General features: G+C 51.0%; 1 protein-coding gene across 1 annotated transcript in view; it reads right to left on the bottom strand.

The window, feature by feature from the left end:
• The window catches only part of fam189a1 (family with sequence similarity 189 member A1), a 92,170-nt gene that overhangs the window by 4,938 nt on the left and 62,818 nt on the right, over positions 1-24,414 (bottom strand). Inside the window, exons 3-10 of the mRNA XM_048969526.1 lie at positions 23,553-23,663; positions 18,641-18,772; positions 14,415-14,522; positions 6,434-6,594; positions 5,389-5,524; positions 3,596-3,674; positions 2,509-3,174; positions 1,265-1,330 (exon numbers count right to left, since the gene is read on the bottom strand). Of these exons, the coding sequence (XP_048825483.1) occupies positions 1,265-1,330; positions 2,509-3,174; positions 3,596-3,674; positions 5,389-5,524; positions 6,434-6,594; positions 14,415-14,522; positions 18,641-18,772; positions 23,553-23,663 (1,459 nt within the window). The remainder of the gene's footprint in view (positions 1-1,264; positions 1,331-2,508; positions 3,175-3,595; positions 3,675-5,388; positions 5,525-6,433; positions 6,595-14,414; positions 14,523-18,640; positions 18,773-23,552; positions 23,664-24,414) is intronic.

Raw genomic sequence — 24,414 nt, 5'->3', positions numbered from 1 at the left:
GCGGGTTTCAGGTTCACTCTCAATATTCAAGTCCAGACTAAAAACACACCTGTTTAGTTTAGCGTATAGGGACACTAGTTCTAGCCCTAGCTAACTCTTCACTCCCAGTCAGACCTGTAGTGTGAGGTGTAGAGCTGGGTGGGGATCGGTGCCATTGGCTTTGGATGAACTGGATTGTCAGTGCTGTCACTCTAGCTTTGCAATCTCTTGTGGAACTGGAGTGCTGACATTTCAGGGACTCCCCATGCCGGCATTCCCACTTGCCTCTCCCTCCTACTGATGCTGCCATAGCCATATCTGCCGGAGCTTGCAGATTGCACTTCATATTGTACTCACCTAGCTTTTAGCACTGCCAATAGCCTCCTCTACTATGCCTAATTGTACATTTTATTTCCCCTACTCCTCCTGGGGGGTGATGCCTGGAGACCTCAATCTATCAAGATATCCAGCACACCCGACCACCACCAGTGACGTCCCTGCATCCAGCTCGCCGTTCTGATCTTCCATGTATGACCCGCTGCCTTACCTCTGGTTGCCTGGCAATTGGAAGAAGACTCGGCTTCGGCATTGGCTTATCTTCCTTGCTCTCCTCTCTCTATTTGACTATCCCTGCCGGCCCCTGGAGGATGGGCTTCCCCTTTGAGTCTGGTCCCTCTCAAGGTTTCTTCCTTCTAGGGAGTTTTTCCTTGCCACTGTCGCCTATGGCTTACTCACTGGGGGCTTTGGGTGAGGATACTGTAAAGCGCTTTGAGACAATGTAATGTTGTGATAATGCGCTATATAAAAATAAATTTGTTGTTGTTGTTGTTGTAGTGTCTGGTAGTGCCCTATTCTTGCCTTTCTGTCAGCTGGCACATGTATCGAAGAAGCTTCAGTTCAGTTCCCTCATTACTGCTAAGAGGTGCCAGCCCCAGTAGGGCAGTGAGTCAGACCGTTTTGGGTCTGATGTCACCAGCAGGAGAGCTACATAGTCCAAACGCCGACCACAGGGACGCATCACACTCCCCCAGAGAGCCGGCGTTTCACTCGGCAAGGTACCCAACCCACACCGCAGTAACGCGGAGGTACGTGTGTAGAATCTCAGAATTTTCATGCACCACCCTTGGCCCCTTGCGTGTGAGCATGTGAATGCGTATGCAGACTGCAGTGTGTGAAGGTCACTGGCTTCAAATGTGGCCAGGGAGACAGAGGCCAGTGAGGCTGAGCTCTGCATTTTCACCTGCATGAAAGTTAATTTTGTTACGGCTGGGTGCCTGCCTGATACCTGGAGCAGGTGAGGTCTGTGCAGACTCTCCAGCAGGTGGAGCCACAGAGGATGCACAGCTGTTTGCTGCAAGGAGAAAATGATGGTGTGAATGAAAGGGATCCCCAATCTCAGTTCTGTGAAAGCGAACTGGACTACTGTACTGTGACACAGGGGAAGCCAACAGGGCTACTGTACTGCGAGACAGTGAAAGGTAACACGGCCACGGTACTATAAGACATGGTGAAAGCTGACACAGTCACGGTACTAAAAGACACGGTGAAAGCTGACACAGTCACGGTACTATAAGAAAGCTGACATAGTCACGGTACTATAAGACACGATGAAAGCTGACACAGTCACGGTACTATAAGACACGGTGAAAGCTGACACTGTCATGGTACTATAAGACACGGTGAAAGCTGACACAGTCACGGTACTATAAGACACGGTGAAAGCTGACACAGTCACGGTACTATAAGACATGGTGAAAGCTGACACAGTCACGGTACTAAAAGACACGGTGAAAGCTGACACAGTCACGGTACTATAAGAAAGCTGACATAGTCACGGTACTATAAGACACGATGAAAGCTGACACAGTCACGGTACTATAAGACACGGTGAAAGCTGACACTGTCACGGTACTATAAGACACGGTGAAAGCTGACACAGTCACGGTACTATAAGACACAATGAAAGCTGACGCAGTCACGGTACTATAAGACACGGTGAAAGCTGACACAGTCACGGTACTATAAGACACGGTGAAAGCTGACACAGTCACGGTACTAAAAGACACGGTGAAAGCTGACACAGTCACGGTACTATAAGACACAATGAAAGCTGACACAGTCACGGTACTATAAGACACGGTGAAAGCTGACACAGTCACGGTACTAAAAGATACAATGAAAGCTGACACAGTCACGGTACTATAAGAAAGCTGACACAGTCACGGTACTAAAAGACACAATGAAAGCTGACACAGTCACGGTACTATAAGAAAGCTGACACAGTCACGGTACTATAAGAAACGGTGAAAGCTGACACAGTCACGGTACTATAAGACACGGTGAAAGCTGACACAGTCACGGTACTATGAGACACAGTGAAAGCTGACGCAGTCACGGTACTATAAGAAACGGTGAAAGGTGACACAGTCACGGTACTATAAGACACGGTGAAAGCTGGATGGATATTACAGATATTACTGTATTCAGGACAAGCTGATAGATAAACAGGCACAAGGGAGACTCACGTACTTCTAGAGATGGACGAACAGGATATGGGGTCACTGGTAGAACGCACAATTCGGGCCAGTTGATACCTCCTGCCGGACCGTGCAGAACGGGTTTTCTCAGGGGGTGAGAAGCAGCTGGTTGTGGAACCCGAGGGGGGCTGTGATGCTGAGGAGAATGAGGAAGAGGATGAGGGGGACCACACGCTGAAGCACAGCCTGTGTCCACGCGGCCGGGGCGGTGGGGAGGGAGAGGGGCAGGCAGGCGGGACAGAGGCTGGGGCTGCACTTGACTGGACTGTGGAAGCAGAGGAGGAGGCAGGAGGAGGACGAAGAGGAGGTGGACGGGCTAGCATCCTATTGGCTTTCTCTCTGGAATGCATAGGCGTGGCCCTGGCTGGCTCCTCCCACCCCAGTGTGCTGATGTTGTCCAATGAGCAGTCGGGGGAGCGCTCCTGGGTGTGGGCGCCCTCACTGTGGGGCTGGTGCTTCAGCGAGCTGGGTACGCTGTTCTCTAGGCTGGTGATGCTGCCGTCCATCGGACCAGCATTGGGTGCGTCGCAGGGAGAGAGGTCCGAGGGGGAGCGCAGGGAGCCCTGCACTTCCAGGGAACAAAGGTCTTCGGAGGAACAGCTGTGGTCAGGCAGCTCGGCTAACTCTGACACCATCAGGGAGGCGCTGTCCACTGAGGCTGCGGGGGGGGACACACCAGAGTCCACATAAACACAGATGCATTTCTGTTGAGCCCCAGGGAGTTATGGCCACTGAAAGGTATGCGGTGGGCCGCTGGCAAACCTCCGCCACCAAGAGGCCGAACGGCACAGGGAATGCTCACCCTGCAGATTCACACTTTTTGAAATGCCTGTTTTCTTTAACGGATTAAATTCCTGCAGTGTTCTGCATTGCCATTGTTAAATAGAAGTACATAATGATCAGAGTGGGAACAACAGGAAACTCAAGTAATTAATAAAGTTGTCTTTTCGAGCAGGACAAACAGGCAGTAACTGTCTCTGAATGTGCTGCTGTTGCTCAGAGAGTTTCGTGACGGCGGACAGGCATACAGAGCACATCAGATTATACACTATGGCAACCTGTCCTGTTGGCCCCCTCACCCTGTGTGCTGAAGCCAGCTGTAGTGTTTCTCTCACAAAGGCTGGACTCGGTGGCCTGCTGCTCCATGCTGGTGGTGACCTGCAGGGGGCGACATACACTCACATATGCTTACTTGAATCGGGTAGAAAGTACAGTCTATTCAATGGAGCGCCCTAGTAGTCGCGCATTAGCCAGAGGACATACATGTGCAGGGGGCTGGAGGATGGGGGCACAGATCTGACAGGCCTCCCCAGCACCACAACTCCTGCTCAGCTGCTGGTTTCCAAATCTCCAGCGCAGCTTTCCCCAGCTCTGGCTGCATGCACACGCGCAGACCTGTCCCAGTCGCCGTAACCTGACCATCTACGTTTTTCCCTTTATCCTTCATGGCCCTTCTCTGAGCTGCCTATTACAGTTTTACAAGTGCGCCTCAGGAAGAGCGGCATGAAAACGATTCCCAGGATAACACGCAAGGACACTCACGGAGAACTGTGGCAGCATCCTGCAGCAGAAGCAGGATCTGGTAACGGACCAGCTGTTGGACTGTCAGACCCCCCCGTTGTCCCCATGGATTGAGTGTCCCCCCTCCTGTCCAGCATCCTCATTCTCAGTAGATCTGGGCCTCCCCCTCCCAGCAAGGCTATTAACCTCAGTTTACCACGGTGTTTAGCAGAACTCGTCCACCCCGTAAGGCAGCAGGAAATGCAATGAAAGTGATTAGTTTTCACTGATGACACACCACAGTGCACAGTGCACAGTGCACAGTGCACAGTGCACACCAACGAAAGGGGGCAGTGCTTGGGGGGGTGGTACCTTGCTCAGGGTACCTCAGTGATACTTTGCTGGTTGGTGATTCGAACCTGCAACAGAGCAAATTCCTGCAGATCTTACAAGATCACATTACGCGATTTACCCCTTTGCCTCTGTGCAAAGTCAGATTTCAAGTGATGTTATTTCTCTGAAGATGACAGATCTTACTCAATGTCATCCAGCCTGAAATTCCTGCTTAAATGCCTTTGCATTTAAGTTGGTCCAGAAAAGATAAACATACTTTTCCAGAGGTTTACACAGACAGACGCACTTTGTAGAATCTGTAGGTCATTAATAAACACATGCAAACAGAGAAGGATATATTTCACGTGAAAGTATAGCACAAATAATAATAATGACAATAAAGATTCTTCCAGTACTTTATAGAAAATGCTTTGGCTGCAGTATTGATTCATTATTTATCAGAGGCAATTTTCACAGAAGGCAGATTTCCAGAAGGTGGGAGGCTTTTTAAGCTCTGGCCAGGTTGGGGGCCGTGCGGTTTTCCTTCCTTTATGGAGAGCGAGCCAGATATGAAGCAGGGATTCATCTTGCCGACTCCCTGGCAGCCTCTGCCCATAGCCTGGGTCTCCTCATTCACAGAGATGCTCCACATATTGGGCAGCGGAGTCTGCGCAGCCGGCAGCAGCCCATTGAGCTGCGGGTCTTCTAGCTTCCTGGAAATGTGCCATTTCAATTTGTCCAAACTTTGCACCTCCTGAGGACCTGGATGCAAAAGCAATATTTCACCCCTCAAAATTGCCCCCTCGTCTCTACCCTGAGATCTGTCTGGCCTCATCTTTAATGGGTCACTAATACCCCACACACCGCTGCCTTCACGATGCGACCTCACACATGGCTCCACAGGCGACTGCTTTCTGGTGCACGTGGTGAGTGGCTTCCTGAATTTCGGACCGTCGCACTGGGGGCATCGAGCTTCAGGGGAGACAGGAAGGACACGTGATGGGTGGAGTTTGAGGAAAGGCAGGGCAAGGGGGCCCACCTGACTGGCTGGCGTCTGGCCCACCACGGCCTCGTAGGGCGGAGGCAGCTCCGAGGGGTACAGTGTCCCAGGGCTGTTGATGGGCATGCCGTAGATGGCGGTGAACGGAGAGTGGGGAAAGTCCAGGTGAAACCCTCTGACAGACGGAGAGATGGATGGATAAAGGAGAAGAAGCAGCAGAGTTAAAGGGAAGCACAAGAGAAATGACATGACACACTCTTCTCTGGTGTGACTGTGTGCTCAGGTCGGCTAAGAGCCAATCCATCCAAGTACATGCCAGTTCTGCCCAGGAAAATACCAAGTGCGACTCTAGCTCAATGCTCAAGTAGGGCATTGTGTAAGCAACACAAAGGTTGTGGGTTCAAGTCCCATATAGCACACGTGGATTGTAACCTCTCCCTCTACTGTAAGTGGCTTTGGACAAAAGCATCAAGTAGATTCGCCTAAATGTATGTTTTTCGATTGTGAAAGAAGAACACACCAGGGACAGGACTGGAACCTTTGGTCCTGGGGGTGTGAGGCTATATTGATCCTGACTGAGCCCTCAAACTGCTATATGTAACCAATAAATAACCAAAACAGGTACTGAGAGTGTCGTTACATGTAAAGCTCCTCCCCATAAGTCATGGGTTGACATTCTGTTCATATCTTCATTTCACGCATGTTTCCGTCGATTAGAGACAAGGCTGCTGAAATGGCTGCTCCTTCCTTTATGGCCTCCCTGACAAGCCAGCAGGGCCTGTCACTACAGCTAAATCAACATGCTTTTACGATAGAGAATATAACTGGTTTATTGCAGGAGGATCGATAGGCTTGGCAGCAAAGTTCATCTCCTATGGAGTTTCACAGGAAATGAGATAACTTTCCATTTTAATCATATTTATGTATGCATACACAGAAGCTCAGAGATTACAGGCTAAGTAATACATGACAGGGTAATGAATTTGTGCGCCATGAAATCCCGCAGCAAAAGGCGTGACATCATCACTGGTGGCGAATGACCATTGAAGTGTGGCTCTGTGGGTGGAGTCAGGCACTGCCATACCTCTGGGTCTCCATCACCGGGGTGCAGGTATACTCTGGGGGGTAGTAGGGGGGTGGGGGAATTGGAGGGATGAACTCGTCGAAGTCCAGGGTCTGGTGCAGGATGGTGCCGTGGGGGGTCATGCAGTCTGCATTCATGGAACGTGATCGGCGTGGCATGAACTGAAACAGAACAGGCCGGGTTTTCAGAATTGTCTCAGGAAACAGGTGCCAAATTTCCTTTACAGTACTCAGAAGTGCAATAGCATCGTTAAAAAAATGAGATCCATAAACCAGTTTAATAGACATGAGCCCTGACACTTACCTTGGGTCATATTCAAAATGAAGAGATGGCCATTGAACATACAAGGTTTTCTGCGGTCACGGTCACACTAAAAGCCAAAACCGTGAACACGCAAGCGTTTCTGCGGTCATGGTCACGCTAAAAGCCAAGACCGTGAACACACGAGGATTTCTGAGGTCACGCTAAAAGCCAAGACCGTGAACACACGAGGATTTCTGAGGTCACGCTAAAAGCCAAGACCGTGAACACACGAGGATTTCTGAGGTCATGGTCACACTAAAAGCCAAAACCATGAACACAAACAGATTTTTGAGGTCACAGCGACATTAAAACCCTAGACCGTGAACATGCAAGTGCTTCTGAGGTCACGGTCACATTAAAACACAACATCTGGGAACAGAGATAAGCGCAGAATGCACCAACGCTAAACAAAAGCCAAAGCGAAGACGTTGAACGGAAAAGCCCCGGGGTATCTCCACGCGCATCTCCAAAACTGATTAGCCTCTAAAGAAGCACGGTGAGGAGCCACACTCCAGCGCCCGCCTGTCTTTATGTGGAATCAGTTTCGACGGGGATTTAGTCTTTCACCTTAAAACGACCTCACTGCTAAACAGCCACGGTTAATCTGAGCTGCCCTCCAATTTAAAACCACGTCACACCTTGCATTTTCCTTCAGGACTTGGGCTTCACCTCCAGTCTGAGCAATTTACAAGCTTTCCTATATGCAGGGACCTAAGATCCAGAGGGGATGCAGGGGCATGTGATCCCAAAAATTTAATTTGACTTAAATCAACCCCAATAAAAAGACCTTCAAGTATAAATTATTAAGCTGTGCCCCTCTCCCCCCCCCCAACTGATAAACTCACTCCTACTTGCCCGTATGACTGAAACTCAGGCTGAATCAAGATTTAATGTTTAAAAACAGGTACACTTTTTGACTATGAAAAGGTTGTAACCAGGGTTTAAATATAGATGGAGCCCAGAGGAGCTCCACTTCCTTATGTGTAAATCACACCCTGCCGGGGTGCGGCTCTGCTTCCTTATGTCCAAATCGCACCTTGCTGGGGTGCAGCTCCGCTTCCTTATGTCCAAATCGCACCTTGCTGGGGTGCAGCTTCGCCACCTTATGTCCAAATCGCACCTTGCTGGGGTGCAGCTTCGCCACCTTATGTCCAAATCGCACCTTGCTGGGGTGCGGCTTCGCCACCTTATGTCCAAATCGCACCTTGCTGGGGTGCAGCTTCGCCACCTTATATCCAAATCGCACCCTGCTGGGGTGCGGCTCCGCTTCCTTATGTCCAAATCACACCTTGCTGGGGTGCAGCTTCGCCACCTTATGTCCAAATCGCACCTTGCTGGGGTGCGGCTTCGCCACCTTATGTCCAAATCGCACCTTGCTGGGGTGCAGCTTCGCCACCTTATGTCCAAATCGCACCCTGCTGGGGTGCGGCTCCGCTTCCTTATGTCCAAATCGCACCCTGCTGGGGTGCGGCTCCGCTTCCTTATGTCCAAATCGCACCCTGCTGGGGTGCGGCTCCGCTTCCTTATGTCCAAATCGCACCCTGCTGGGGTGCGGCTCCGCTTCCTTATGTCCAAATCACACCTTGCTGGGGTGCGGCTTCGCTTCCTTATGTCCAAATCGCACCTTGCTGGGGTGCAGCTTCGCCACCTTATGTCCAAATCGCACCTTGCTGGGGTGCAGCTTCGCCACCTTATGTCCAAATCGCACCTTGCTGGGCTAAGGCTCCGCTTCCTTATGTCCAAATCGCACCCTGCTGGGGTGCAGCTTCGCCACCTTATGTCCAAATCGCACCTTGCTGGGGTGCGGCTCCGCTTCCTTATGTCCAAATCGCACCCTGCTGGGGTGCAGCTTCGCCACCTTATGTCCAAATCGCACCTTGCTGGGGTGCGGCTCCGCTTCCTTATGTCCAAATCGCACCCTGCTGGGGTGCAGCTTCGCCACCTTATGTCCAAATCGCACCTTGCTGGGGTGCAGCTTCGCCACCTTATGTCCAAATCGCACCTTGCTGGGCTAAGGCTCCGCTTCCTATTGTCCAAATCGCACCCTGCTGGGGTGCAGCTTCGCCACCTTATGTCCAAATCGCACCTTGCTGGGCTAAGGCTCCGCTTCCTTTTGTCCAAATCGCACCTTGCTGGGGTGCAGCTTCGCCACCTTATGTCCAAATCGCACCTTGCTGGGGTGCAGCTTCGCCACCTTATGTCCAAATCGCACCCTGCTGGGGTGCAGCTTCGCCACCTTATGTCCAAATCGCACCTTGCTGGGGTGCAGCTTCGCCACCTTATGTCCAAATCGCACCTTGCCGGGCTAAGGCTCCGCTTCCATATGTCCAAATCGCACCTTGCCGGGCTGCAGCTCTGCTTCCATATGTCCAAATTGCACCTTGCTGGGGTGCAGCTTCGCCACCTTATGTCCAAATCGCACCTTGCTGGGGTGCGGCTCCGCTTCCTTATGTCCAAATCGCACCTTGCTGGGGTGCAGCTCCGCTTCCTTATGTCCAAATCGCACCTTGCTGGGCTAAGGCTCCACTTCCTTATGTCCAAATCGCACCTTGCTGGGGTGCGGCTCCACTTCCTTATGTCCAAATCGCACCTTGCTGGGCTAAGGCTCCGCTTCCTTATGTCCAAATCGCACCTTGCTGGGGTGCAGCTCCACTTCTTTATGTCCAAATCGCACCTTGCTGGGGTGCAGCTTCGCCACCTTATGTCCAAATCGCACCTTGCTGGGCTAAGGCTCCGCTTCCTTATGTCCAAATCGCACCCTGCTGGGGTGCAGCTTCGCCACCTTATGTCCAAATCGCACCTTGCTGGGGTGCGGCTCCGCTTCCTTATGTCCAAATCGCACCCTGCTGGGGTGCAGCTTCGCCACCTTATGTCCAAATCGCACCTTGCTGGGGTGCGGCTCCGCTTCCTTATGTCCAAATCGCACCCTGCTGGGGTGCAGCTTCGCCACCTTATGTCCAAATCGCACCTTGCTGGGGTGCAGCTTCGCCACCTTATGTCCAAATCGCACCTTGCTGGGCTAAGGCTCCGCTTCCTTTTGTCCAAATCGCACCCTGCTGGGGTGCAGCTTCGCCACCTTATGTCCAAATCGCACCTTGCTGGGCTAAGGCTCCGCTTCCTTTTGTCCAAATCGCACCTTGCTGGGGTGCAGCTTCGCCACCTTATGTCCAAATCGCACCTTGCTGGGGTGCAGCTTCGCCACCTTATGTCCAAATCGCACCCTGCTGGGGTGCAGCTTCGCCACCTTATGTCCAAATCGCACCTTGCTGGGGTGCAGCTTCGCCACCTTATGTCCAAATCGCACCTTGCCGGGCTAAGGCTCCGCTTCCATATGTCCAAATCGCACCTTGCCGGGCTGCAGCTCTGCTTCCATATGTCCAAATTGCACCTTGCTGGGGTGCAGCTTCGCCACCTTATGTCCAAATCGCACCTTGCTGGGGTGCGGCTCCGCTTCCATATGTCCAAATCGCACCTTGCCGGGCTGCAGCTCTGCTTCCATATGTCCAAATTGCACCTTGCTGGGGTGCAGCTTCGCCACCTTATGTCCAAATCGCACCTTGCTGGGGTGCGGCTCCGCTTCCTTATGTCCAAATCGCACCTTGCTGGGGTGCAGCTCCGCTTCCTTATGTCCAAATCGCACCTTGCTGGGCTAAGGCTCCACTTCCTTATGTCCAAATCGCACCTTGCTGGGGTGCGGCTCCACTTCCTTATGTCCAAATCGCACCTTGCTGGGCTAAGGCTCCGCTTCCTTATGTCCAAATCGCACCTTGCTGGGGTGCAGCTCCACTTCTTTATGTCCAAATCGCACCTTGCCGGGGTGCAGCTCCGCTTCTTTATGTTCAAATCACACCCTGCCGGGGTGCAGCTCCGCTTCCTTATGTCCAAATCGCACCTTGCTGGGGTGCAGCTCCGCTTCCTTATGTCCAAATAGCACCTTGCTGGGCTAAGGCTCCGCTTCCTTATGTCCAAATCGCACCTTGCCGGGGTGCAGCTCCGCTTCTTTATGTCCAAATCACACCCTGCCGGGGTGCAGCTCCGCTTCTTTATGTCCAAATCACACCCTGCCGGGGTGCAGCTCCGCTTCCTTATGTCCAAATCGCACCTTGCTGGGGTGCGGCTCCACTTCCTTATGTCCAAATCGCACCTTGCTGGGGTGCAGCTCCGCTTCCTTATGTCCAAATAGCACCTTGCTGGGGTGCAGCTCCGCTTCCTTATGTCCAAATCGCACCTTGCTGGGGTGCAGCTCCACTTCCTTATGTCCAAATCGCACCTTGCTGGGCTAAGGCTCCGCTTCCTTATGTCCAAATCGCACCTTGCCGGGGTGCAGCTCCGCTTCCTTATGTCGAAATCGCACCTTGCTGGGGTGCAGCTCCGCTTCCTTATGTCCAAATAGCACCTTGCTGGGCTAAGGCTCCGCTTCCTTATGTCCAAATCGCACCTTGCCGGGGTGCAGCTCCGCTTCTTTATGTCCAAATCACACCCTGCCGGGGTGCAGCTCCGCTTCTTTATGTCCAAATCACACCCTGCCGGGGTGCAGCTCCGCTTCCTTATGTCCAAATCGCACCTTGCTGGGGTGCGGCTCCACTTCCTTATGTCCAAATCGCACCTTGCTGGGGTGCAGCTCCGCTTCCTTATGTCCAAATAGCACCTTGCTGGGGTGCAGCTCCGCTTCTTTATGTCCAAATAGCACCTTGCTGGGGTGCAGCTCCGCTTCCTTATGTCCAAATAGCACCTTGCTGGGGTGCAGCTCCGCTTCTTTCTGTCCAAATAGCACCTTGCTGGGGTGCGGCTCCGCTTCCTTATGTCCAAATCGCACCTTGCTGGGGTGCGGCTCCACTTCCTTATGTCCAAATCGCACCTTGCCGGGGTGCGGCTCCGCTTCCTTATGTCCAAATAGCACCTTGCTGGGGTGCAGCTCCGCTTCTTTATGTCCAAATCACACCCTGCCGGGGTGCGGCTCCACTTCCTTATGTCCAAATCGCACCTTGCTGGGGTGCGGCTCCGCTTCCTTATGTCCAAATCGCACCTTGCCGGGGTGCGGCTCCGCTTCCTTATGTCCAAATAGCACCTTGCTGGGGTGCAGCTCCGCTTCCTTATGTCCAAATCACACCCTGCTGGGGTGCGGCTCCACTTCCTTATGTCCAAATCGCACCTTGCTGGGGTGCAGCTCCGCTTCCTTATGTCCAAATAGCACCCTGCCGGGGTGCAGCTCTACTTCCTTATGTCCAAATCGCACCTTGCTGGGGTGCAGCTCCGCTTCCTTATGTCCAAATCGCACCCTGCCGGGGTGCGGCTCCACTTCCTTATGTCCAAATCGCACCTTGCTGGGCTAAGGCTCCGCTTCCTTATGTCCAAATCGCACCTTGCCGGGGTGCAGCTCCGCTTCTTTATGTCCAAATCACACCCTGCCGGGGTGCAGCTCCGCTTCCTTATGTCCAAATAGCACCTTGCTGGGGTGCAGCTCCGCTTCCTTATGTCCAAATAGCACCCTGCTGGGGTGCGGCTCCACTTCCTTATGTCCAAATAGCACCTTGCTGGGGTGCAGCTCCGCTTCCTTATGTCCAAATAGCACCTTGCTGGGCTAAGGCTCCACTTCCTTATGTCCAAATCGCACCTTGCTGGGGTGCGGCTCCACTTCCTTATGTCCAAATCGCACCTTGCTGGGGTGCAGCTCCGCTTCCTTATGTCCAAATAGCACCCTGCAGGGGTGCAGCTCCGCTTCAATATGTCCAAATCACACCTTGCTGGGGTGCAGCTCCGCTTCCTTATGTCCAAATCGCACTTTGCCGGGGTGCAGCTCCGCTTCAATATGTCCAAATCACACCTTGCTGGGGTGCAGCTCCGCTTCCTTATGTCCAAATCGCACCCTGCCGGGCTGCGGCTCTGCTTCCTTATGTCCAAATCGCACCTTACTAAAGTGTAGCTCTGCCTTCCTGAACGTTTTGTTAATGTCTCAAAATTTGTAAAAGATTTAAAGTAAATGGTTGAATAAAAGGTCAATTTTGAGTTGTAAATCATGTTTAACGTCAGCTACTATATAATATTAGTTTTCTTTAGTAGCTCTGACAAGTCATCCCTTTTTCAAGTACATGAGATAATTTCAGTTTTTGTATTTTGACTTACTGCTGCCAAAATTTTACATACTAGCTAGACTCTGCAAGACACAATCTGTGAATAACTTGATATTTTAATGCATTTTCCCAGTTATACTACAAATGAATAGGGAAGATTATTACTTGTAGCCATAAGCCAATTTGATGCGTTTTTAAGTTTCATTTGCATGTAATATAGCGGAAACACAACATGCCGACACATGAACACACTGCATCTCTAACACAAGTACATATGATAACTATTAAAGTAATGTAAGTAATACTCCCCAAACCACACACTCTGTAGCTGACATGGCTCTCCCTCCTCTCTGATTCTGATTTAACCCCCGGTTGTAACACACTACTTAACAACATAATTTAATCAAAACCTTGTTCCATCAATAGGGAAAATCGTAAAAAAAATAAATAAATAATAAGATCTTCTTTGTCCAATAATGCAGAAAAGAAAAGTCCAGGTATAAATGTAAATAAAATTGCACCTTTGACCCTTTGAACCTGCGCTAAATGCGACGTGGAGCCTCCTGCGGAACTGGCATGCAGCCCCTCATCCGCAGCCAGCCTAATAATACTGGGCCACACAGTCACTGACATCCAAGGCATGGGCCGGCGAGCTCATTAAACGCCGGAGAGCTGCTTTCGGTGTCCTTGGGAATCTGTTACGGGTTTCAGTCGGCAAAGAATCCTCCAAAGATATCAGAGAGGCTGCCTCTGAATGGATGCTGGACAGAGGTTAACCTGTGTGATGTCACGAGTGCCGGGAGGGGCGACAGCCTTCCGTTCCCGGGCAGTGTCTCTCCGAAGGACGCGGAGCGTGAATTGTCACACTGCAGTGCTGATTTCCCCGGTGGCCGTGAAGCATTCCGGTATTTTTTTTTTTTTCCGGAAGGGACACAGAGACCATTTCGTCCCCGGTGAGGTGGAAGAGGTCATTTAAAGGATGGCACTGCACGACAAATCACCACGGCAACCCAACATGGAGGCCACATCGTGCATTCCGCCGGCTGCTGCCACCCTCACCCTTCGTGTTCCTTTGTTTTTTCCCCTTTATTTTCCTTCCTGAATGTTTGCTCCAGGTTAGTGGTTTTTGCAAATCTGAAACAAGCAGGCTGTTGGTGAAGCCGCTCGTTCCTGCCAGGGGCCCCCAGGCTGGTGTGTGCGGTCCTGTGATACACCCTCTGCCAAGCCAACAGCCATCTTATACATTATAGAACAATGTTTGGAGCGATGGCTCGTTGGCAGGGTGTAGCTACCTGCAGACATCTGGCCAGTCAGTAGGAGGTGCTAATGACTGTCTTAGATAAACAACACCGTGAGACACTACTCAAGGCTTCACCGGGGTCCAGGAGAAGCAGCTCTACTTTGCTCTCCTCCGCTGTCATGTCTGGAGAGATGAGTTCTATTACGCCACCATGCACACCTTACATCCTTTGTCTGGGGTAACTGGTGCCCTATGAACAACAGTGACGGATATTTATCCAAAAGCCCTGCAAACTGGCCGGGACGCCTCTGAGGCCCACCTGAGGAAGGTGACTGGTTGGGAGATCAACCACAGTCATGCTACTCACCATCTGCAGCACGTCAGTAGACACCATCTGCATGCAGCACATGGCGGTGGCCAGAGCGCAGACGATGGTGGAGATGACGTTCAGGGCACACACGCTGAAGAGCAGCTCCTGCAGCAGGATGCGGGAAAGGAAAACGGTCAGCACTGGGATGGGGGGGGGCCTGAAAGGGGGGGGGGGGATTGCTTCTCCAGAGCAACTGAATGGAATTTTATTCAAGAGGGACAGAGGAATTTTTCCAGAGGTTGAAAGCAATCTGAGAGAGGAATAAATTAAATAGGTAAGGGAAAGAGGGATGAAGAAAGAGAAAGTGAAAGGGAGAGCAGGGATGGAAGGAAGGCAGTTCTGCGGACGGCCGGACCCCCCCGCACAGAGGCCGCTCCGACCCCCGCCTTGCTGGGACTCTACATGAGGCACATTTTCTTTCACAGGTCGCTCTGCTCTCATTTGTGAAATAAAACGCAAAACAACTATAAAAGTGGCACGTGGGAACATTTAGCGCAGCATTTCCAGCAATAAAAAGCAATAAAAGGTAAGAACAGCTCTCTAGAGCCAGTCAGCTACAGCCCATAATAACCCCCCCCTCCCAGAGTGCCCCCCCCCACACACCAGAAAGAGCTCCTGTGTGCTTTCAATTAGGAATTCTTCCCTTTTTGTTTGCATTTCTGGTGTGTATTTTATGCATATTGGACGTGCTCATGTGACTGTCAGCAGGCGGGGGGGGATCACTGTCATATTCCGGAACGATCTGCCCAGAACCAGGACAGATACGGCGCTCTAAGGGTGACCCTTATTTAAATGACCGGATCAGACCCCAAGCCTGTAACTTTGGCCATTAAAAGAACAAATTAAAAAATAATGAATGAATAAATAATCCGTTGGCTGTTAAACTATATTTTTTCATGGCATAATAAAAATTGTTGTCTGCTGTAGGATCATTTCATTCACTATTTAGGTTATGGGTCAAAATTTATCTTACTGGCAAAGACATTAGATAATTACCTTAGATTAACCAATGTCATCCTTAAACATGATTGATGTGGCTAGTGGGGGAAGCTACTAGCAGACTTCATGAACTCCTGTGAGAACACATGTCTCCTAATACTGATACTGGCTGTGAAATGAATTTGCAGTAACCTTCTTCATGACAAACCTCAAACTGCAATTAAAAATAAATGCTCGAAACAGATCGCATTATGACCTTTTACCTGAAATGGACGACAATGTGGCTAAACAGAATTTAATATCTACATTAAATGTAGATAGAACATGCATTTAAAAATCATATTGTGACTATATGTGAAAATGATATTTTATTAAAAAAGATTTAAAATTCCCCACAAATGGGAAGGGCTGGTGTAATTGGTATTTCTGTGGGATGTCGCGTTTCCCAGGCCGAATACCTGCACACAAGAGGCTCCTCAATCACGACACCAAAACTGGGAAAAATTGTGAACCCCAAGCACTTTGGGGCAGTGACACTGCCTTTTGTTGCACTTATACATACAGAAGAGAAAAATCTCACCCGGGACAGATTTAGCATGGAAATATAAACTTATTTCGTTAACGACTTCACCATCAATGCCGATAAACACGATGGAACCGCCCAGGTGCTGCATTGCTCAGGTTACTGCTGACCCCCTTTGTCCATTTCCTTAGCTTTATTCATTAGCAGTGGGTAGCGATAACCAGAACTCACATTCTGTTCTGAGTGTTAGTTTATTTCATTGGTTCTACCCAAAACCCCCAGGATACAGCCAGTTCCTTCATCGGTACAGAGTGCAGACTGTTCTGAATACCAAACAACCCACATGCCAGTAAGGCCAAAAACCATGGGATACTCAGTACATAGCTAGACTTTTTATCCATCCATATCAACTTGCTATCACATCTCTATTATATTATTTAACTAAATAAAAAAATAATAATTTTATACTGACATTAAGCATATCTCCTATATGCATCTGACATTCACCTCTTTCCATTATTTACCGAAACCTGCTAAATCAGGCTTGTAGCTTCTAATACTGGGATGGAATTTGGGTATTTTCCCATAATGCAAATGAGTAAAACCTGCATACAACTATTTATGAATATGTGCTTTGCCAGTATGGTCCACATGAGCCAAACCAATAACTGCACACCTACATAATTAATAATGAACCGCCGTGCAGCGCAGTCTCACGTACAACAAAAACAGTCTAAACTGCAAACCTTCCCTTTACCTTTTCTTAATCTTTGGTGTGATTCTACAACGGGGAGCCCATTTAATGCCGGTACATCTGTCAAGCACATGTGCGTAGATCCATTACCACTGTGTGACTGACATTTACATATTGACCCAATAAATCACGCCAAGGTTATTCCTGCAATAATACCCTCGAAATGGAAGGGCATGGATACCCAGAGGCATAGGAGCCAGGGGGTGGCATGCACCCCCCCAATATTTAATTTATTTTCATTCGTCCACCCCACAATTAATAGACCTTTACATTTAAATGATTAAGTTTGGTCCTCCCCAATATCAAACTCTCTCTTACACTCTTGGGTATCCCAACAATTACCTCGTCATGGCCAGTCAAAGACAGTTTTGGGACTCACAGAGCACACTGTATAATAACTGGCACCTCCTTCAGTTTTCAAAAAAGCTGAATTAGAAATGTGTATCTTTCCATTCCAGTTCGGTTCAGTCGCAGTATCACTCATGACGGGTTAGAGTCACGCTCTGTAGGTGTCCTCTCAGAGGCTCTCTACGATCCTGAAGCTGCCACGTACCGTTGACCTAGCTCTCCAGACGCTCTGCGTAGATAAAGTTCAGCTAGAGGCAGGCCAAGCGAAAGCGACGCAGGAAGGCAGAAGCCGCACCTGTGCATGTGACGTCCGCAGGGCTGCACGCTCATGCCCTCCAACACACAAGCTGTGAGCGCAAAGCCGCTTATGCTAAGTTAGCTCTTGCAAATGTGCTTTTCAGTTTAGCTTTTCTGTATATAATTCTTTTTAACAGTATGACTACATTGGCGGGCTGCTAGCAGAATATGGACATGCCTCTTATAATCTACTTTTCAATTCAAACCTGTGGTTACAAATGCATTTACTTCCCAAGGTTCTGAGTGCATTACTGCTGGGTACTGCTACAGGTTCCTAGGTGGTTATAGAGGGGAACCTTCCTCAACCCATTAGAGAGTTCCATCTGGAAGACACAACTATAAATGATTTCCAGTGAATGTTCTGGTTTTAAGCCTTCAAACACCAGGAAATAAATCAGCTGATTAAACAAACGCAATCGGTATGAACAGCCTTTATTTACGATGAACATTATTTGGACCAAAACAGAGAGGCACCGTCTCCATTGCTGCGTGACAGAGACTAGAGTCTGACAACAGAGCTGCTTCCCGAGGCCCCTAACATGACGCAGCACAGCGAGGAAGGTGGCGTGTGCTGAGGCAGCGTGTCCAAAAGGGAGCGCTGCCAGGTCAGCCGGATAACCCCCCCCTCCCGCCCCCCACTCACTCAAGCCAGCTTCTTGGATTATGTCCATCTCCAGAACCTGCAGAATCAGGTGCCCCCCACCCCTATCAGCTCCTTTTAATCAGTGGCCAGGCTTACCAGAGACTCATAACTCAGTTCTCCATGAAGGGAGCAAACAGCCTTTTTACACAAGTTTATGCCTTAATGCTCCAACTCTCAATGACTCCTTCACTTCTGACTTAGCCTGGAAGCTGCCCCATTTCCCTGAGGACATCCTCGGCTCACAGGGAGAACCTGAATTAAGCGCCTGAGGGATGACGTGTAGTGAGAGAACAAGCAGCCAGCCGGTGCCGGTGGATGCTGGTTCCTGAAGGGCCTGGTCTTTACAGTAGCTGCACTGTACAGTGACACAAAGCCCAGCTGTTTCTCAAAGAGGTAACAAAGGAGTGCAGGCTCCATAGATCCTCACTATATAGTCAAAGACACATAAGCACAAAGCATGGATGAATACGCTGTTGTACACGAACAGATATGCACACAGGGGCACTTGTTGCTCCCCACATCTGCACAGGAACAAGACGGAAACACACAAAGGCGGCAGAAACACACAAAGGCGGCAGAAACACACAAAGGCGGACACACACCAGCAGAAACACAGACTGAATGAACCATTGCATACTGGCAGATACGTTTCCTTAGAAACGCCTCTCCCTCTACACACCCACAGATGACGTCGTCACACACACCCACACGGGACACACCTTGAGACGCAGGCGGATGGTGTTGCAGTCCCTCAGGGGGTTGAGCTTCAGCGTCTCGCCCAGGTTGTTGCAGCCGGAGCTCTGGTGCTGCATCTCGCAACACTCACACACTCCGTCACTGTCGAACTTGATCTGAGGTAGAGGGGAGAGCACAGGGCTGTGAGAAGCACAAGTATGCAAAGGCACAGAGAGCACAGGGCTGTGAAAAGCACAAGTATGCAAAGGCACAGAGAACACAGGCCAGGGTGAACACAGGACAGGGAGAACCACAAGTATGCAAAGGCACAGAGAGCACAGGACAGGGAGAACACAGGACAGGGAGAACCACAAGTATGCAAAGGCACAGAGAGCACAGGACAGGGAGAACACAGGACAGGGAGAACCACAAGTATGCAAAGGCACAGAGAGCACAGGACAGGGAGAACACAGGACAGGGAGAACCACAAGTATGCAAAGGCACAGAGAGCACAGGGCTGTGAGAAGCACAAGTATGCAAAAGCACAGAGAATACAGGCCAGGGAGAACACAGGACAGGGAGAACCACAAGTATGCAAAGGCACAGAGAGCACAGGACAGGGAGAACACAGGACAGGGAGAACCACAAGTATGCAAAGGCACAGAGAGCACAGGGCTGTGAGAAGCACAAGTATGCAAAGGCACAGAGAACACAGGCCAGGGAGAACACAGGACAGGGAGAACACAGGACAGGGAGAACACAGGACAGGGAGAACCACAAGTATGAACAGAAAGGTACAGTAGTGTGAATATGGAAGGAAAAGAACATATATTGAATAATTAAGACAATTCAGTTTGTATCCATTTTAGATGATTTCATTTCATTTCACATGAATGTAATGAAATTACGTTATTTGACATATTAACTATAAAAATTTGTACCAGAGCTCAGCACAAGTTACAAAACCAGTAACTGCTGATCCAGTGTAAACTGCCATTCGAAGGGGATTTATTACAAGACACGTGTGGCTTTTGTCGCTAAGCACAATGAATGCAGCTATGCTCTTACAGTCAGCTTATTTACGCATTGAATCGGTCTGCAGGAATAGCCCATAGCAAACAAAGCTGGTTCAGGTGTCTCTCTCGCACACAGCAAAACGCAGAAAAGAGTCTGACCCTTTTACCTGTAGAATAATCCACAGACATATAAATATCTATAATACAGAACAAGACTAACATAGAAATAAAATTACATCTAAGCACAGTAGATTTACAGACATCGCTTGCAGGGGGTTTCCCTGGCAGGGATGGGGTTCCATCCATCCATTTTCCCAAACCACTTGTCCTATACAAGGTTGCAGGGATCTGGAGACTAAGGGTGCAAGGTGGAGGAGACTGGAAGTACCAGAAAAAAAGGCCACGACAAAATGGGGAGACCATGCAAATGCCTTCCGCTTGAACCCTGACCCCATAAGTAAGCACTGCACCACTGTGCCACCCAGTGTGATCCTGAACACGGTAAGCAGTTAGAAGATACATGAATCAATGATTTCTGGTCCCACTCACAGAGCTGTATGCTCTCGTGTCTCATGGAGGACACTGCGGTCTCTCCTGTCAGAGTCGGCCTGGGACAGAAGGCGAGCTGTATGCTCTCGTGTCTCATGGAGGACACTGCGGTCTCTCCTGTCAGAGTGGGCCTGGGACAGAAGGCGAGCTGTATGCTCTCGTGTCTCATGGAGGACACTGCGGTCTCTACTGTCAGAGTCGGCCTGGGACAGAAGGCGAGCTGCATGCTCTCGTGTCTCATGGAGGACACTGCGGTCTCTCCTGTCAGAGTCGGCCTGGGACAGAAGGCGAGCTGTATGCTCTCGTGTCTCATGGAGGACACTGCGGTCTCTCCTGTCAGAGTCGGCCTGGGACAGAAGGCGAGCTGTATGCTCTCGTGTCTCATGGAGGACACTATGGTCTCTCCTGTCAGAGTCGGCCTGGGACAGAAGGCGAGCTGTATGCTCTCATGTTTCATGGAGGATACTGCGGTCTCTCCTGTCAGAGTCGGCCTGGGACAGAAGGCGAGCTGTATGCTCTCGTGTCTCATGGAGGACACTATGGTCTCTCCTGTCAGAGTCGGCCTGGGACAGAAGGCGAGCTGTATGCTCTCGTCTCATGTGACAGATCAGAAAAGTGCATGGGGGCATCACCTAACCTAGACTGAACAAAAGCAGGACAGGCACCTTACAAGCAGGGTTTAATTACATCAGGGAAATTACTGCATTAATATTTCAGTCATGGTGGGTATGGTCTCCAAGGAGATGCATAGCAGAGTAACAGATAATGATGGTTAATTGTATATGTTAATATTTCAGTCATACTCTGTATAGGGGATAAAAAACAAATATTTCTACCCTCCTCCTAGCCGGCCTATCGTGACAGGCTCCAAATCAGCTCTGCTGAAGACAAAGAGGCCCCCTCCCCCATTACTGTGTCTGCAGGAGTCTTCTGGGAAAAAAGCCTCTCACTCAGTGTCTGGGATTTTCAGGCCCTGCAGGTATTCCGCAGAATCGCGGTCACCTCGGCACTGGACGGCCCTTTAGGGTTACCACGGCAACAGATAATTATCTATTTAGCCAATTAGCTGACGCCTTTTCATCCAAAGTGACTTACATAATTCAGTTCTCACCGCTAATCCATTTGCACGCTCCCTAAATGGTACAGTTCAGGTTGAATACCTTGCTCGATGGGACGACAGCAGAGTCCTCTGTGACTCACGCCTCCGACCACTTGGATCAGATCCTTATCCTGTGAGCCTCCCATTTGGTGTAGGTAGGATCCCAACAGGCAGTCAGCTTACCTCAGCGGCAAGGGCTCTTCCGAGCAGCTTGTGTGGAAATTTGCAGATTAAGTCTATCTGGGTTTGCTTTGCCAAAAGTGTTGCAGCACCACCATCCTGCTAAATACTGTTGGCCGTTGTCTTTGGGGTGCTTTGGGGAAACTGGTCCTGCCCTTGGCTCAGAACTCCAAGCTCCAGTGTGACTGGAGATGCGCAGGCCCACAGATGTTATGGTGTCCCAGGCTCTCCATGATCCTCATTACATGCCATATAGCCCCTGCCCCCATGTGCAGAGGCTCCCTTCGGGGGATTCCATGCCTGAGGCCCCAGCAAGGCTTTCTGGGTTCAAACACAACCTCTCTGTGCTCTCAAACCAAATGCCAGGATAAAGAGGAGATGAGCGACGATCGGGACGGGAAAAAGTGTCAGGGAGAGCAAATGTGTAGGACACAGCATCCGGAGGGTGTGTGCCATGAGCCGTGGGAAAACAGGGGTCACAGAGGAATGCAGGACATCAGATTACAGATGTCAGAGAGCCCAGGCAATGCGGCGCGTATCCATCTGAATCGATTCACAGACCTCTGATTCCTCGACAGGCATTGCTGCTCTGCTGGCATACGCTGTCAGGAGATAAAGCAATCGCAGGCAATCATATAAATGACGGGGGGAAACAAATGCGAACCGTGAGGGGCATTGCAGAGCCTGAGAGGAGCAGAGCAGACGGGTCAGGTGGAGGAGCAGAGCAGGTGGAGCAGCCTGAGCAAGTAGAACAGGTGGAGGAGCAGGGCAGGTGGAGCAGGCTGAGCAGGTGGAGTAGGAGAAGCAGACGGAGGAGCAGGGCAGGTGGAGCAGCCTGAGCAACTAGAACAGGCGGAGGAGCAGAGCAGGTGGAGCAGCCTGAGCAACTAGAACAGGTGGAGGAGCGGGGCAGGTGGAGCAGGCTGAGCAGGTGGAGTAGGAGAAGCAGACGGAGGAGCAGGGCAGGCAGCGCAGGTAGAGCAGACTGAGCAGGTGGAGTAGATGTAGTCCACACTCAACTATTCAGGGGGCATTTTGCATGTCTATTATACAGAATACAGCTCTGTTACCACGACAATGGAGAGCTGAGTTTGATCCCCCTCCCTGTGTTGCCAGCCGCCCCCGCCCCCCCCCCCCCGGCTTTCAGCATACCCTCCCCGGACAGCGACATGGCTGCCAGCCGCGTGCTAATAGATCGCGTGCTACCAGCTGGGGGGGGGGGCAGATCCCACAAAACAAAAACAAATGAAAGAATGACTGTCCGAAATAAAGGGCTATAAATGCCATGTGTTTCCCACCCATGTGCCCCCCTTCAAAGTCACGAGGATAGGCGGCCCCCTAAGGCTCCTGTCTGCCTTCCTTAAATAGTGCAGCGGGCGGCCAGGTGCTCTGTTTCGGCGAGGGAGGGATAGCAAAGTGACCATGATAACGAGAATGATAACGGCAATAACGAGGCTTCCCGGTGGCCGAGGGGTTAAGGGTCCGGGCTGTGGGAGGCCGGGATTTCACTATTTATACATCCGGTAGAGGGCGGGTGGCAGGTAACACAGCTATTAAGGACAGACTCATAACTGGTTTGGGTCCACGGAGCAGCTGCTGCCATGGCAGCCAGGAACAAGGTGCTATACATGATTATCGAGCTGTAAAAAGAGGCAAAAAAACTGCGGTCCCTTAGGAAAGGGTGTCAGCCAAGCAGCCGGATGTAACTGACAGTAAACGATTCAGCTCATACCAGCGGGGCACACGCCTCGTACCAAACACCATCTGCCCTCCCCCACGGACATCGATCGCCCGACCGCTCGTGCAGCTGAGGGCAATTTAGTGACGCCAATTCGCTTAATGGCATGTCTATTGACTGCGGGAAGAAAGCCGAGTTCCCAGAGGGAACACACACGGGGGGGGGGGGGGGGGGGGGGGGATTCAAACCCACAACCCTGAGGTGAAACAGGGCAGCTACTCACACAGACATCGGCTTTTCCCTGAGGAGGGAAGCTCTGGCTTAGCGGTGTGTAATCAGGGCATAAGTAAAAGAAACCCTCAACAGGAGAGGAGGTCCTCATCCACAGCAACATGGCGGTGGAATAAGGAGCAGAGCGCCCCCTGGTGTCTCACCAACTGACAGGCCTCCAGAGAGTTGACCAGCTGGGCGTTCTGACAGGACAGGATGGATCCAGCCAGGTTGAGCATGACGCAGACGGCGGACAGCAGCATGAAGAAGGTGATCTGCAGGGAGAGAGGACACCCAGGGTGAGGTCAAGGGGTCAGACAGCAAGGAGCTGAATGTGTGTGGCAGTCAGAGAAGGATAAAGGGTGTCCCAGCAGCGCCCCCCGCCCAGCCCCTCAAGCCTTGCGTTTTCTCTAACCAATCAGCAAATCCAGTTTATTTCTTTTAGTTCCCATGACCTGATACGCTTCACATTCATGTAGCATGAAAAAAACACAAACAGAGCCACATGACCGTCCTCGGCCAATGGCGTGGCGTCCTTCCTGACACTCCCTCCCTTTTTCCGGTCCAGCCGCCTCATACGCCGGATGACAGATGGGCAGGTGGAGGAACAATCTTCCCCCGCACAGCCCCCACCACCTCCCATTACTGCCGCTTCCCTGGGGATGCGAACCCTGGGCAACACAATAAATCTCGCTCCAGTGTCCCTGCTCTCCCCCCGCCCACCAGCCACCACCCCCCCCCGGTGAAAAATGCTCCCTTTTATTTCACAGTTGATGACGCGGGGGACATCGATCACACTCGCAAGCAATGCGGGCGACGTTTCACTCCATCCGGACCGCGGCCGGCCAAACCCCCCGCAAAGTCTTCCTTACACAGCAAGACAGCGTAGGCAGGAACATTAACCCACACCCCGACACCGTGGCATCCGCAGGCAGCTGGGGGGGATAAGATGAGGACGGGGGGCAGGGATTTGGCGACAGATGCAGAGATCAGATAAGTCTGAGACGTCTTTATGTTTTTGCAGGC

Source organism: Brienomyrus brachyistius, chromosome 11 (genome assembly GCF_023856365.1).
Source record: "Brienomyrus brachyistius isolate T26 chromosome 11, BBRACH_0.4, whole genome shotgun sequence".
Classification (NCBI taxonomy): Eukaryota; Metazoa; Chordata; class Actinopteri; order Osteoglossiformes; family Mormyridae; genus Brienomyrus; species Brienomyrus brachyistius.
The sequence above is the reverse complement of the archived record's forward strand: the minus strand, read 5'-3'. Positions and strand labels throughout refer to the sequence as shown.